Source organism: Panthera uncia, chromosome D1, assembly GCF_023721935.1.
Source record: "Panthera uncia isolate 11264 chromosome D1, Puncia_PCG_1.0, whole genome shotgun sequence".
NCBI lineage: Eukaryota > Metazoa > Chordata > Mammalia > Carnivora > Felidae > Panthera > Panthera uncia.
Window position 1 is genome coordinate 2,354,123 of NC_064808.1, and position 14,657 is coordinate 2,368,779.

The window sequence follows — 14,657 nt, forward strand, 5'->3', positions numbered from 1 at the left end:
TGAAAGACCCAGGCTACAGTCATCAAGTGCAAACTAAAGGCTCCCACAAACCTGCAACTTTACGGCTGTCTGTAGCTAATAACTGAAAGGTTGGCGGCCTCGTTACTCTCAGAGCTGGCTGTTATGCTCTGAACAGACGAGAAGCCGGGAAAACACAAGGCCCAAGTGCCAGAACACGCGAGATGAACACGTCTGTACGGACAATAATCCAGCCTAGGGGTAAAGACCCAAGCCTACCCCTCCCCTAAAGGACAAACCCTGTGGTATTTTGTTTGCAAAGCTGTACTTTCCAGTTGTTGAAAACAACTGTGCTTCTGTAAACTTTTTTTTTTTTCTCCCGCTTTCCCGGTGGGGGGAGAGAAAAAGTCAAAACCCGTGCCACCCAATCATTTTTCAGGAAGAGCACAGAAGGAGCATACAGCCAGTAAACCTGACAAGTACAAAATCCATCAGGCATCTTACAGGAATGTGTGCAGTCAGCTCCCGAGGAGGGCTGACGGCTCCCCGAATTCTCGGGCTGGATCTGGTGAAGCGCTAAAAGGAACCGGATTCCTTAAGGGCCGCGAAAGGTGTTTTTCAACGGCTGCAAACGTGCAACGGCCAGTCGACCTAACTTACGTAAGTTAACAGCCAGAAACAAAAAAGAGAGAGAGAGAAGAGGAGAAAGAAAACTTCCACAAATGAAGCAGGTCGCTCCGGCCGCGGGCGGCCAGGAAGGAAGGAAAAGTGAAAGGGGAGACTATGAGCCGCTCCGAAGGGTCTCCAACCGCACGCCGGCACGAGGGCCGGGGGGCCGGTTCCCGAGGCTGCGCCCCGGACAAGGCGATGCCCAGGGCTGCGCGCCGGACGGCGACAACGACCTCCGCCCCACTCGCGGCCGCGCCGGGCGCCGCAGAGCCGCCGGACCCCGGGGCGGCGACAGCCGCCGACAACCGGAGCGCAGCCCGGGTCGCTGCTTCTCCCGGCCACAGGTCCTCGGGCCCCGCGCCCGGCGCCGGGGTGACCGAGTGACCGGGGCCACCGGGGCGCCGCGGTCAGGGGAGGGAGCGGCGCGCGGCCGCAGGAGCCCGTCCCTCGGGGCGCGTCCGCCGGGGGTCCCGGCCGGGGAAAGTGGGGGGGGGGGGGTGACAGCGAGCGCCGAGCAGCCGCCGCGGGGGGGGGGCCGGCGCCCGGGGCGACCTCGGCCCCGCTCCGCCCCGAGCCCGCCTCGGTGTCCCGCTCCCTTACCTTGCTCGCCGGCGGGAGCGGGCGAGGCTCCGCGGCGGTCGCGGGCGGCTGCTCGCTCCGGGCGAGCTCGGGACCCGACGAAGGCAGCCCGCGCCCGCGCCCGCCGGCCCCGGGCCCGCAGCCCCCAGTCACTAAGGCCGGCCCGCGGCCGGACACTGGCGGAGCGCAGGAGGAGCGGGCCCGGCTGCGCGTCGCCGGCGTCAACGTGCCCGACGTCGGGCGCGTCGGCGTGGCGTCAGCGCCGAGCGCCGCAGGCCGGCCCCGCCCCCTGCGAGGAGAGCCGCGGAGGCCGAGTGCGCAAGCGCCGCCCTCTCGGGTGGGCGGGGCGGGCCTCCCGGGAGCCGATTGGCTGGGTGCCGCCGGAGCCCCGCCCCTGCCCAGGTAGGGGGTCTCCCCGCGGGAGCCGCGGCTCGGGGCTGAGGTCCGGCTCCCCGAGGGCACCTGCTCCACGTGGCCTCCTACAGCCGCGGGGACGCCGAAGGCCGTTACCGAGCGTCCTCTGTGCATCAGGTTCTGCGCCAGACCCTTCCCAGACGCCACGTCCACACACCTCACCGGACGGCGCGCCCAGGCGCGAGTCACCTGCTGGCGGCGGCTCCTGGGGACCGAGCCACACAGGACGCACAAGGACACGCGGTTTCTATGTAGGGCCCCCTCTCCGAGGCTTACCTGCTATACCTGCGGAGGCCCAGGCGGGCCGCGCAGGATGCGGAGGCTCCTGGGCGCTGCGCGGGGAGTGCAGGCTCTGGAACCAGGCCCAGCTGGTTCAACTCCCAGCACGTGCTTCAACCTGCAGTGTGGGCCTGGGCAACTCAGGAGAGCCCGCTGGGACTCGGCGCCTCATCTGCAGGATGGAAAAATGACACAGACCTGCCCCACAGCTGTTATCTCAAGGACAATCAGAGGGTGGTCATTCTCATCCTTGTCCTTATTCATATTCACGGTTTGCACTTAACCTTTTGAAAACACCTGTTACGAGCCAAGTGCCGCGCTAGATCTTGCAGACGCAGAGGATGATAGATACATCTTTAACAATTTAAAGCAGATGCTCCTCCCCCTTCCCAGTTTGACGCCTGGAGCACAAACTCTTCACAAGGCAAAAGGTCAGAGCATTGCTGCCGGGCGCCACCGGCTACTGACTGCCCGTGGGGAGGCAGCCGGGAGCCCCTGAACTAACCCAAGTCTACGTGAAGTTGGCATAGGGAGCCCGTGAACCCTTCTAAGGCAGATGCCTCCGTTCCCGTTGTGAGCTCACCAAGAATGGGCGTTGCCTCCTACGGGCTTTATCTCCTTGGGTCCAGAACCACACCTTTCTTTCATTCACGTATCCATTCATTGAACAAACATTGACCACACATAAATATGAGTTTGCACCCCCCGACCCAGGGTCTGGAGCAGAGGGAAACTTCCAGCTCTCCTCAAGTGCACCAGCTTAGTTCATCCAGCCAGTATTTGCACCACACTCGAAGTATCTTGTCTCCCAAGAAATCGACACGATGCCAGTATTTAGTTCAGCGGAGTGGAATGTTCATTTCATGAACAGGTGCAGACCACTCTGAGCCAGGCATGGTCCAGGTTTGGGGAACACAGAGCTGTTGAAAATGCTGCTTCCCCCAGTTCACAGCCTGGAGGGGAGAAGAGAAACAGACCATCACAATGTCTGTTACAAATGTCATGTTACAAGTATGTAACTTAGTGCTGCGGGACCCCACAGTCAGCAAGAACCAACTCTTCAGCTGGCATCACAGAAAGGGCTTCACAAAGGAGGTAACATCGGAGCTGCATCTGGAAGGATGAGTAGTTTCCCAGGCACAGAAGGGAGAAGCCCAATTGGTACAGCTCCAGGAAAGTGAGATCCCAGATTTCACCATTTACATGCATGCATTCATTCATCTCCCCCAGATGGCAAAACCAGTCAGAGGAAAATTGTAAACAACTTCAATGGCCCCCAAAAAGAGACTGATGAAATTTCTGCACTTTCAGGGCGCCTGGGTGGCTCAGTCAGTGAAGCATTCGACTCCTGAATTCACCTCACCCACTTCGGCTCAGGTCATGATCTCACAGTTCGTGGGTTTGAGTCCCACGTCGGGCTCTGGGCTGACAGCTCAGAGCCTGGAGCCTGCTTCAGATCTGTGTCTCCCTCTCTCTCTCTCTCTCGGCCCCTCCCTCGCTAGTGCCCTGTCTCTCTCGGTCTCTCAAAAATAAACATTAAAATTTTTTCTAGAATATGTAAAACAGCCTAATGAAGGGTGGGGTGACAATATGGTTCTGGGAAGCTCTGAACTGGGGGTGGTTGGCGAAGATGCGGCCGCCCGTTCAAGAGGAGGAAACCAAAGCCCGGAGACGCAAAAAAGGGTTTGCCCACAGGCACCCAGTTAGTTTAGAGCAGATTCGGAACTGGAGCCATTAGGGAACTGGAGGCTTTTGGTTCCTGATCCGGTCACTGGACTGTTAGGACCAAGGGGTGGTCGCTTGGAGGGAACACCAAAGAGTAGGCATTCTATCGGTGGGTCTCCAGTGCTGCCCAGGTAATCCAGTCCCTGTGGGAGAGGTAGGGGCCCTGGGCTTGGTGACTTCAGTCACCAGAGTCAACCCTGTTTGGGCTTCGCGTGTGTTCCTGCTAAGGTGGTGATCAGTGAACAGGAAGAGAAACAAAGAGAACCGTTTCACTTGTTTAGCTCATTTAGTTCTTTTTATTTATTTATTTTGAGGGAGAGAGAGAGAGAGAGAGAGAGAGCACACGCGCAAGTGAGGGAGGGGCAGAGAGAGAAGCAGAGAGAATCCCAAGCAGGCTCTGCGCTGTCCAGACCTGAAATCAAGAGTCGGACCCTCAACTACTGAGCCACCCAGACGCCCCTCACCCAGTTCTTAAAGTAATTCCCCCACGTGGCTGTCCCTGTGTCCTGCTCATCATGCAGATGAGGAAACTGAAGGCCAAGAGGTTGGTAAGCAGGAGAGACTGTCAGCCAGAATGTTCCGGTTGCCATGGCAATTCCATTTCTCACGGTCAACCAGCCCTGAAGTTTTTGATCCGTGGATGAGCCACTCAGGAGGTTAGTGGAGGTGTGCTCACCCTTGTGAGCGAGGATGGGGAAATCACAGTTGCAGGACCTTCTGTGGAGACCCATTTCCCCCCAGAGCCTCACTCGACCCTCACGGGCGCATCCTACATCCTTTTACGATGAGGCCGCTGAGGCTCGAGAGGTTAGCTTGCCTGTCCGGTTTATAATTTGCCCAGAGCTTGGTCTTGAACCCGAGACTGCCTCCAAAGCCAGCGTTCTGGATGCTACATCAAAAGGTGTCCCCGGACCCCCAAAGCTGGGGACAAGACCCCTGGACCAGTGCCGGACCACCGAGGTACTGACCCCAACGCCCGCTGAGGGTCTGGGGGCCTCTCAGCCACCTCGTCTGAAATGTGCCACTCTGTCCCAGCACGATGCCAGGCACAGGGAGCCACCGGCTCCTAGAGCATCTCGAGGCTTCCCCCACGATGTGAAGACTTCTGTCCCCTTCGTCTATATAATTACATTTTGAAAGCAAGTCATAAGCTTCTTGCAACTTGTTTCCCTTGACAGCTTCACTGTGTTGATCAGACAGAGCCGACCGTAAAAATGCCCGGGAGAAGGGCCCAGAGAGGTAGCTCAAAGTCTCCGAGGGCTCGGCTGGAGCCCAGCCCTTACCTCTACCTTGACCTTGGGCGAGGCCCGTAACCCGTACTGAGCCTCGTATCCTCATCTGACAGTCAGGGATGATGACGGCCACCCGAACCAGCACGCGGGGCCTTCCGGAGACTCACACGGGAAATGAGACGTGACTGCCCCGGACCCACACTGGGCGGGCTCCCTGCCGGGTCACCATTTCCCTCTATGAACGGTGCTTTCTCGCAGTCGCTGTAAACATAGACTCTGGAGCTGGGCGGTCTGGTTCCAACCCTGGTGCGGCTTCTTTTTGCCATGGCTGTGTACTCTCAGGCAAGTTGCTTGCACTCTCTGGGCCTCGGTTTCCTCGTTCCTGAGGCGAGGGTGATAGTGCCGCCTCAGAGGGTGGCTGTGAGGGTGAAGTGAGCCGGGAAAGACGTACGGGAGGTCATTGCTAGCGGAAGTCGTCTCATCTGGGCCTGGCCCAACCCCCTGGGGGGGATCGAGATTGGTCCCAGTCCACTGCCTGTTCTCATCAGTGCCACGTAGGGGACGGCGCGCGGGGTCTTCTGGAACTTTCCTCTGTGGTAAACGAGAGAGCTGTGCGGGGAGAGAGCCCGGCCACCGCCCTTTCCCGTTTGCAGCTTGCCCTGGAGGACGTGTGGCCGGGCTCCGTGACAGCCGTCTTGAGCCCACAGGACGTCTTGAGACAGTGCCCAGCGTGTTTCCAGACAGGAGTTTCTTCCCAAAATCTCTCGGAAAGGTCATGTGTTCCCCAACCCCAACGAGCCAGAAAGACCGATCAAGGAATCCAGAAGAAGGGAAAGGTAGATGATGGCTCTCCTTGTGGAGTTAAACTTGATCGCCACGAGGAGGCCAGTGGCCCATCAGGTCAAAGCAAGGATGGGAAACGCTGCCACACGGACTGAAGGGCATGGTTGAGAGCTCAGAGCTGGACAGAAGTGGCGTTTGGGGCACACGCAAACGGCACCGGCCTCCGTTGCTCGCCGCTGGGCCGCTTCCCACCGTAAGCGCCCGCTCTTGGCCCGGCCTCTGCCGCTGATGAGTTGTCCTTGCACGGGAGATAAATATGAACGCGTTTACACACGTGGTATGCTTCAAACAGATCCTGTGAGTGGTTTGCTACGGAAGACGCAGCTGCGGTGCTCAACTGGTTATTTCAGGGCGTATGTCGTGCCGGTCGGCTTGCTGGGAGACCTAAACGGCACATTACGCGAACCCACTCCGTGACACTCGCTGGCATCCGGCAGCGCTCGAAGAGTCACGGCGGGCTACCGTGCCTTGTCACACACATGAAATACTTGTGTTGTTAAAACACCACCTCATGGGTGAGCCGGGAGGACGTCGGGCTGCGTGAAAAAAGCCCGTCACCGAAGGGAAGTTTCGCATATGAGGGGTCCCTGGACCGGTCGACTTCACAGAGACAGGGAGTGGACGGCGGGCGCCGAGGCTGGGCAGGGACGGGAGTGAGGGTCTCACGGAGACAGACAGTCAGTCTGGGGCGATGGAACGTTCTGGAGACGGATGGTGGTGATGGCCACGCGACGGCGTGAACGTGCTTTAATGCCACCAAGCTCCATACTTAAAAATGGCCGAGACGGTAAATTTCGTGTTAGGTATTTTCTATCACGATGAGAGAAAGCCACCGATTCTCTTTCCCAACCTAACGGTGCTTTGCACACACTCCTAAAGATTTGACTAGTATCGATGACAAATGAAAGAGCAGCCCAGACGCTGGAGATACATCGGTGGATCAAGACGTCAGAACTCAGTGTCTGGGCGCCGAAGGGGGTGAATGAGCCGACCGCCCACATCTGCTTTGGAAACAGAATGCGCTTCGGCCAGCGAGCGCTCTGGCTCACATCGGGCCATCGCCTAAGTCAAGAGGAGTTGAGGCTGCCGTTGGGCTTACAGCTCCTCTCCGGCCTCCTGCTTCTCCCATTAAGTGGGAAAGGAAATGAGCTTCCGGGGAGAAGCCGGAGAGTGGCAGACGGATGGGAACCGGGGATCGATTAACTGATGAATCCACTTAAGCTAACCTAAGAGACTTGGGAAAATGAATTTAGAAACACTCGAGCTGGGGGCAGATTCTCCAGTCCTCATCAGTAAATTGTAGTTTTCACTTTCACGCCTGAAGAATGTGTCGTTTCTTTACACAACATCGTGGAGAGAGTCGCCTTTGAGCCCAGCTGGCAGGTGACTTAATCCTGGCTGTTGTCTTTCTCTGTGCGTTCACAGCGAGTTTCGGGAGGAATCTGTGACTTTCTTGTGCTTTATAGATTCTCGCACGTCAGATACTTATTCCAGGCTGCTGCTTTCATGTGACGTGTGACTTGCGATGAAAGGAGTTGGGTGGGTCCGATCCCACGTGAAAAGAAAGACCTCCCCATGCGTGAGGCAGATCCGCTTCCAACGAATGGGGCCTCGACCGCCTGCTCCAGCCGTCCCACGGGGGTGCCTTCCCCCCCCCCCCACGCCGCCCTCCTCCCCTGCCCCCTGCCTTGGATCTCGCCCTTGCCCACTGCCCTCCACTTGTGCATCGTCTCCCGGCCCCAGGATGACGAAATGATTGTTGGAGATTGTTGCAGAACATTCCCAGAACCTGCTGGCTGGGACCCAGAACACAGGAAGGGAAAGAGTCCTTGTTCTTGGGCGGTGGGGGAGGGGAGGGAGGCGGTGGTTGATTTGGATGGAGATACTCACCTCTGTGCTTCCCCTGGGCCAGACAAGGCGGCGGCGGCCGTGGGTCCTGATGAAGCCGGGAAGGCCCGAACGAGGCATGGGGAGCAGCGTGTGGGAACAGGGCCCAGGGAAGGAGCTTCTGAGCTCCTGGAAGAAGCGAGGGCCGCGTCCTCCCGATCGACCAGCCAACCCCAGCGGAGACAGCTCCAACCGGAACAGAAACAGCCCCGAGCTTGTGTGCCGGGAGCTCTGTGCCAATGGATTTCCGAGAACGGATTCCCTGAGAAGGGGCAGCCCGGGTCCTGGGAATGCACAGGCTGGGGGCTGCCTCCCCCCCCCGCCCCCCACCCCAACCAGCTTCATACAAATTCTTCGCGCTTGCTGGCTCGGGCTTTTTGATGAGGCAGAAGGAGGACTTGGGGTATCTTACGGGGATTTGCGGGAGTTTCCCCAACGTGGAAGGTTGCGGAGTGGAGGGTCCTTCACGCTGCCGGCCGAAGTCCCTTCCCCAAGTGTGAGCACAGAGAAGGCTGTAGCAGGTGGGAGGAGGGGCCCAGGGCAGGGTCCTCAACCCCAGCTGTGCGCAGGGCCCCCGCGGCAGTCAGTCCCTCCGTCTGTCCCTCTGTCTTGATCTCGAGCGCAGAGCGGGAGCTCAGTTGTGGACCAGTCGCCGCTCAGTCAAGGGGGCAGGACCCGTGACAGTGACTGTGGCTTGCCTGCTGCTCTCCGCGGCTGTAGGAGAGGGCCCAGCGAGGCCATCTGGAGTAATCCCTTCCTCCTGGGCTGGTGGGGTGCCCTGCTGTGACCCGGCCCACCATGCAGCCTCCTTAGGACCGGGCTAAGAAGGGCCCAGGTCACCCACGCTGGACCTCACGCATTCAGTCCGCAGGGACCTCTGAGGGCCTGCAAGGCGGGAAGGAAGAGAACAGGCGGGATCCCGGGGGAGACAAGCCCTAAGCAAGTCACTGCCCACCTTGTTTCTTTCATGACAAGAGGACAGGATACGAGGAGAATGGATGGCAGCGGTAAACGGCACGGGCCCCTCCAGGCTAGTCTGAGGGCGGAGGGTGCTGTGGATGGCAGTGCGGGCGGAACCGGCCACCCCCCTTCGTGCCCGTCCACATCCTAACCCCCAGCAGGCTCCCAGCAGCCTGAACCCCATCTCTCTGCCTCCACCGCACTGAGCAGCTGGGGTACCTAGAAGCCCAAGACGTGGCCCCCACCCCGCGGACAGGCGGCACCAGGGACATGCCCTAAACTGTTTGATCGAGCACCCCAACAACTAAGTAAATTTCGAGCGCATTCCTCTCTGTAGTGGGCGAACAGAGGCCCTTAAAAGATACATCCGTGCCCTAAGCCCCCACCCCTGCGAATGCACGCTTCTTTAGGATACGGGGCTTTGCGGATGGAATCGCGTTAGGGGTGTCAAGGTGAGACCGGCGTGGCTTTTGGGCGCGCCCCACACGGTGTGGCTGTGCCTTTATGAAAAGGGGCGAGAGGGGCGCCTGGGTGGCTCAGTCGGTTGAGCGTCCGACTTCGGCTCAGGTCACGATCTCGCGGTCCGTGAGTTCGAGCCCCGCGTCGGGCTCTGGGCTGATGGCTCGGAGCCTGGAGCCTGCTTCGGATTCTGTGTCTCCCTCTCTCTCTGCCCCTCCCCTGCTCATGCTCTGCCTCTCTCTGTCTCAAAAAAAAAAAATAAATAAAATAAAATAAAATAAAATAAAATAAAATAAAAAGGGGCGAGAACGCAGACACGCCGGGAAGAAGGCCACGTGAGGACGGAGGCAGAGGCCAGGGCCGTGGCCACGGCCGGCGGCACAGGGGTTGCTGGCCAGCACGGAAAGCCGGGAGCGGGGCCCAGACACGGTCTCCCCCGGCAGCCCCGCAGGAGACCACCGACCCTGGCCACACCCGGATTTCGGGCCCGCGGCCTCAGAGAGACGTGAGAGAATGTGTTTCTGCTGTTTTAAGCCGTCCAGTTTGTGGCCGTTGGTGAGAAGAAACAAATACGCCGTAATACACGTGTATTTCTGTGCCCACACGGGAAACATAAACGCTCTGTGTTCGTATCCTGTGTACCGTGAAACCAGAAAGCAGCTGGCAGGAAGCGGGAGGAACACGGAAAGAGGGAAGGTGGGAGTGAAATCGGGGCGCGGGGTCACCTGCGGGGCGAGCGGCCGTGGGTCGGAGCCGGAGGGCTGGCGGGTCCTGGCGCGTCTCACTTCTGTCCGAAGCGGGAGGTGTGGCGCCCGCGTCACCTGCCCGCCCCCCTCTGTTCTCTTGTGTGAATGAACGACTCCTAGTAACCGACTGTTTTCAAGGGCACAGGACTTGGAGTCAGGTGCCGAGTTCCTTTTCTGGCACTTTCTGGCCTGTGGCGTGGGTACGTCTCCCAAGCTCTCTGGGCCTCAGTTTCCTCACCGGTCACATGGGGGGAGGTGACGGTACCCTGTCACACAAGTGGAGGGGTGGAGCGTGCCTTGTCGGTCCCCCAGGGACGGGGCGAGACCCCCGTGGGGAGGGCAGGTCCTTTCTAGTAAGAGACAAGAATGACTGACCCTTTCTGTCGTATAACTTAATGCTTTTTCACATCAGGACTTAGCCCTTTGTGTAAACACCTTGACCTCAGACAGGGGCGGCCTCGCCGCTTTTGCTTAAAGGCGAAAATGCTCACTGAGCCACATCTACGTCCCTGTGGGTGGCTGAAAAACAGGTTCTCTCTGCCCCTGACCTACTTCTCACCGGGTCATGTCAACTCTGAGAACCGGAAGGTGACTATGGCTGTTGCTGCCCCCACGCCCGCCCCTCCCCCACAGGACGGCTTTCCTCCTGCGCGAATATTCCCAGACAATGGCCGGCACCTGCAGGGTGGCAAAGGTGGCTGGGGCAGGGGAGGTGTGGGACCCGGGGAATCCCCCAAGGCCTGCCGCTCCGCTCCGTCTCAGCTCTACAAGCCACCCTGGCGCCCAGAGAGCCTCCCCACAGCAGTGCCGGCTGAGTCACAGCACGTCCTTCCCTGGCTTCCGACACACCTGGAATAAAACCCACAGCCCACCCAGCTCCACTCCTACTGGCCTTTGTGGCCCTCAAACCTGCCACACTGGCTCCTGCCCCAGGGCCTTTGCACTTGCTGCTTGTCCTTGCCCAGAGCACTCTGAGCAGGCCCTTTACACGACCGGCAGCTCCCAGTCACTGAGTCCCCGCACCATGAAGCCTCCTCTCCCAGGAGGTCGCGCTGCCACACAGCCCCCCTTCGTCCAGCCTGCCCCTGCCTGTGCTCCTTCTGACGCAGGAGCGCTTTCGCCATCACTGGCTGGATGTGAGCCCGGCACGGGGGGTGGAAGCCAGGAGCCTGGGGCAGTGAGGCGATGAGCTCCATGAGCTCGGTCCCCAGAGCCGAAGGAGAGAGAGAGAACAGGCCAATTCCCGTCCCAGCTCTCGTAAGCCCATGATGTTCTGTGAGGCCAGGTACGGAGGACACCAGGTGGGGAAGAACACGCGGCCTCAGCCCTCAAGGAGCCGAAATTCCGTTGGCAGAGACAGAAGGCAGGGGAGGGAGATGAGGGTAGGGCGTTTTCTAGGAGCACAGGGGAAGTCGCCATAGCAGGCCCGTGGGAAGCAGGGTGGTCTTCCTGGAAGAAGCAACTTCGAAGGCAGCACAGAAAGGATAAGAGTTGGTGCCTTGAGGAAGTGGGGCGGGAGGTCCCGGCAGAGGGACAAGCCAGCCCAAAGAGCTGGGGAAGAGGGGGAAGGGGGCTAGAAGGGGGCTCCTCCCTACCAACCCCTTTCCCACGGCCGGCAGCGGGCTCCGCCCTGCCCCAGCTGCCAGCTCGGCCCCGGGGGAGTGTGGGAGGCAGCCCTCCCGCTGGCCATGCGGCAACTTGCTGGGGATGGAAGAAAGATCAAGAAGCCGTCTACTAAAGACTGAGCAAACCAGACCAGACCAGAAAACCTCGTTGCTGCGGCCCAGGTGAACGGGACAGGCCCGTGTGCTTCCTCCAGGGCCTTCGCTGGACAAAGCCCGTCTGAGGCGGGAGGCAGGGAAAGGAAAAGGAGGCCGGCCGGCAGGGCCCAAGTCCCAGATCCAGACAGACGTCCGCAGCCACTCTGACGCCTGGAGGCACCTGGCTTTAGGTGTGCACCTGCCCTTCGGACCCCAGCACCCAGGCCCCAGGCGAGGCCAGACCCCAGACGACAGGCCCCAGGCAAGACGGCCTCCAGGTCCCCCTGCCCCCGACATGGGCTGATGCCATTCCGGCCTTTCGGCTGAGGACAAGGGGCGGGGTCCAAAGCCACACTGTCTGCGGCTCTGTGAGCACGGGGTCCGGATCTGGGTCCTCCCTCCCCTACTTCCCGTGCAGATGTGCGTGGGTGACTCGGCCTCTCCGTGCCTTGGTTTCCTCAACTGCCTCGTGGGGGTCACCGCCACGCTCCCGCAGCACTCTTAGGGCCGCAGCAGTCCGCCACAGTGTTCGATGGGCCGGTCCAGGTGAGCGAAGCGTGCACACAGCACCCCACGCACATTAGGGGTCCATGGGGCTCCTAGGCCCCCAGGGCCGGGAGCACGGACCCTCTCTGGGGGCTGCCTACCCACAGGCCGGGCCTGGGAGTTGCAGAAGACAAAGAGAGACCTTGGGGACAGAGGTCTTGCCAAGCGAAGGCAGGGCCCGGGGAACCGAAATAAAAGCAGTTGATGGGAGTGGGAGGCAAGGTCCCTGCAGCCAAGTGTCCCCCGAGGGGCAGGTGCACTGTGGTTCATTATGGCTCCTCTCTCCACGCTCCGCACGCGTGGTCCTGTCCCAGGGATGGAGAGTGAAGGTGGTAAGTGAGTGGTGGGTGGGGATGCCCTCTCCAACCCTGGGGACCTGGGACAGATGCTAGGTCAGTGCCCGCCGGGAGGCCGGGCCCAGCTTGCCTGCCCACTCACCCCCACATGCTCTGTGTCTGCTCAGTGCCTGAGCCCCCTCTCCTGTCCTTTTGTACCCTCCCCCCCAACCCCGGGCAATGGTACCTTCTAGATGCTGGTGGCCCCTGTACAGGTTGAGCAGTGCTGCCCCCACCCCCCCGGTTCACACCCACCTGGGACCTCAGGCTATAAGCCTATTTAGAAATGAGTGTTTACAGATATAATTAGTTAAGACGAGGTCACCCTGGAGTAGGGTGCACCCTAAACCCAGTGACTGGTGTCCCTGTACGGGGACCGAGTGAAGACACAGAAGGAGGAAGGCCACGTGCCCCTCCAGAGGCCAAGACTGGAGGGAGGCAGCTATAAGCCAGGGGACACCTAGGTTTGTCAAAAGCCACCAGGGGCGGGAAGAGGCAAGGAAGGGTTCTTCTCTGGAGCCCTTGCAGGGAGTGCAGCCCCGCAGACACTCTGATTCAGGACTTCTGGCGTCTGGAAGCCGTTTTCCGGCACCCGGTTTGTGGTCATTCGTTGTGGCCTCCCCAGGACCCTCAGGCAGGCCCCCGTCTGCACCCGACCACGACCTGTCTCCTGAACCTCACACCTGCATTTCCACCTGCCTGCCGGGCCACTCCTCTCTCTCGACATCTGTTCCCACTCTGGGACTCCTCGCCTCGGGGGCTGCACCACCGGCCTCCTGGGCCAGAGCCCAGCCGTCGCTGGACCCCTCCCAGCGCCCCCCCACCCCGACCTCCAGTGACTCATCAAGCCCTTCGAATTCCGCCTCCCGCGTCTTTCTTGGACACCAGAGAGTCGTGACCCAATGCCACCCTGGAAACCTGATGCGTCCTTGGCTTTCAAAACAAAACCCAACTGTAAACGCTATCCCTGAAATTAACTGGGGAAGTGCACACACAGACTGGATAGGAGATGCTGCTGAGTTTCCAGCAGGGCCCTGGTCTGTGGCGAAGGGGGAACGTGCCCTCGCTCCAGGAGAGGCGGCTGGAGGGGCTGGGGACAGCAGCAGCATGCAGCGACCTACTTTCAAACGTTCGGGAAAAGGAAATCTGCCTGTCTTGCCGTTTGCCTATTGAGAGAAGGCAAAAGGGCAGGGAAGCGTGTTAATGATTGCTGAATCCAGGTGGAGACAAACAGCGTTGCTCTGCTGTTTTCATCTAGTGGAAGGGTGTGAATCTATGTAATAAAAAGTGGAGGGGCGCCTGGGGGGCTCGGTCGGTCGGGCGACCGACCTCAGCTCAGGTCATGGTCTCACGGTCCGTGACTTTGAGCCCCGAGTCGGGCTCTGTGCTGACAGCTCGGAGCCTGGAACCCGCTTTAGGTTCTGTGCCTCCCTCTCTCTCTGCCCCTCCCCTCCACCCCCACTCATGCTCTCTCTCTCTCTCTCTCTCTCTCCCTCTCTCAAAAATAATTAAACATTAAAAAAAACTTTTTTCTTTAAGTGGAGGGGAGAGCTTAGCCCATTCTCCAGACCCCTGCCACCTGCTGCTGCCCGTGCCTTCTCTGCTCCAGCTTTCCAGCTGGCTCCCTTCCTGTTCACCCCCACCTGCCATCCACTCCAGCCCGCCGTCCACACTGCAGCTGCACTGGTCTCCCCCAAACCAGAGCCTATCATGCCCTTCCTGGCTTGAAGCCCTCCGAGCCCGCTCTTGGGACAAAGTTCAAATTCCTTAAGTGGCCTACGAGGTCCTTTGTTACCCCTCCAGGCCCACACTGCTCTCCACCTACCTTCTCTCCTCCTACCCTTCACAGGGATGTCCTTCCCTCCATCTCCACCTGCCTGTTCCACCTTCAGGCGTCAACTTAGATGCCCCCTTTCTTCCAGTCATGTGTTTGCACCACGTGCTCTATGGAGCACATTTACTCTGTATGTGATCTATCAAAGCTCAGATGCGGTAGATACTTTCCGAGGGCATTTCTCTTCCACCTGACAGAATCTCCCTGAGGAAAAGAACTGAGACTGAGTCATTATCTCCCACCAGGCAGAGGACTTGGCACATTGTGAGTATCAATAAATAGCCAATGGGTGGATGAACACATTGAGGCTGGGTGGATGGACGGATGGATGCGTGAATGAGTGGATGGACAGATGGATGGACAGATGTATGGATGTATGGATGGATGGATGGATGGACGAATGGGTGGGTGGAGGGATGGATGGATGGATG

General features: G+C 59.6%; 2 protein-coding genes across 5 annotated transcripts in view; both read right to left on the reverse strand.

Annotated features, from left to right (window-relative positions):
• Positions 1 to 1,438, reverse strand: part of PPFIA1 (PTPRF interacting protein alpha 1) — a 92,078-nt gene extending 90,640 nt beyond the window's left edge. For 3 of the 4 annotated variants that reach the window (XM_049641461.1, XM_049641484.1, XM_049641475.1), the window contains exon 1: positions 1,228 to 1,438. The gene's annotated coding sequence lies outside the window, so the exon portion shown is untranslated. Of the gene's footprint in view, positions 1 to 462; positions 1,034 to 1,227 lie in introns of those variants that run through there. The other variant, XM_049641471.1, reaches the window with a different exon arrangement.
• Positions 60 to 10,947, reverse strand: LOC125911100 (translation initiation factor IF-2-like). Its single transcript, XM_049614732.1, has 4 exons — positions 10,775 to 10,947; positions 781 to 1,825; positions 463 to 534; positions 60 to 128 (listed from the first exon to the last, which is right to left on the reverse strand). Exons 1-4 carry the CDS (start codon positions 10,945 to 10,947, stop codon positions 60 to 62), a joined length of 1,359 nt encoding a protein of 452 aa, XP_049470689.1.
• Positions 10,948 to 14,657: the final 3,710 nt, after the last annotated feature.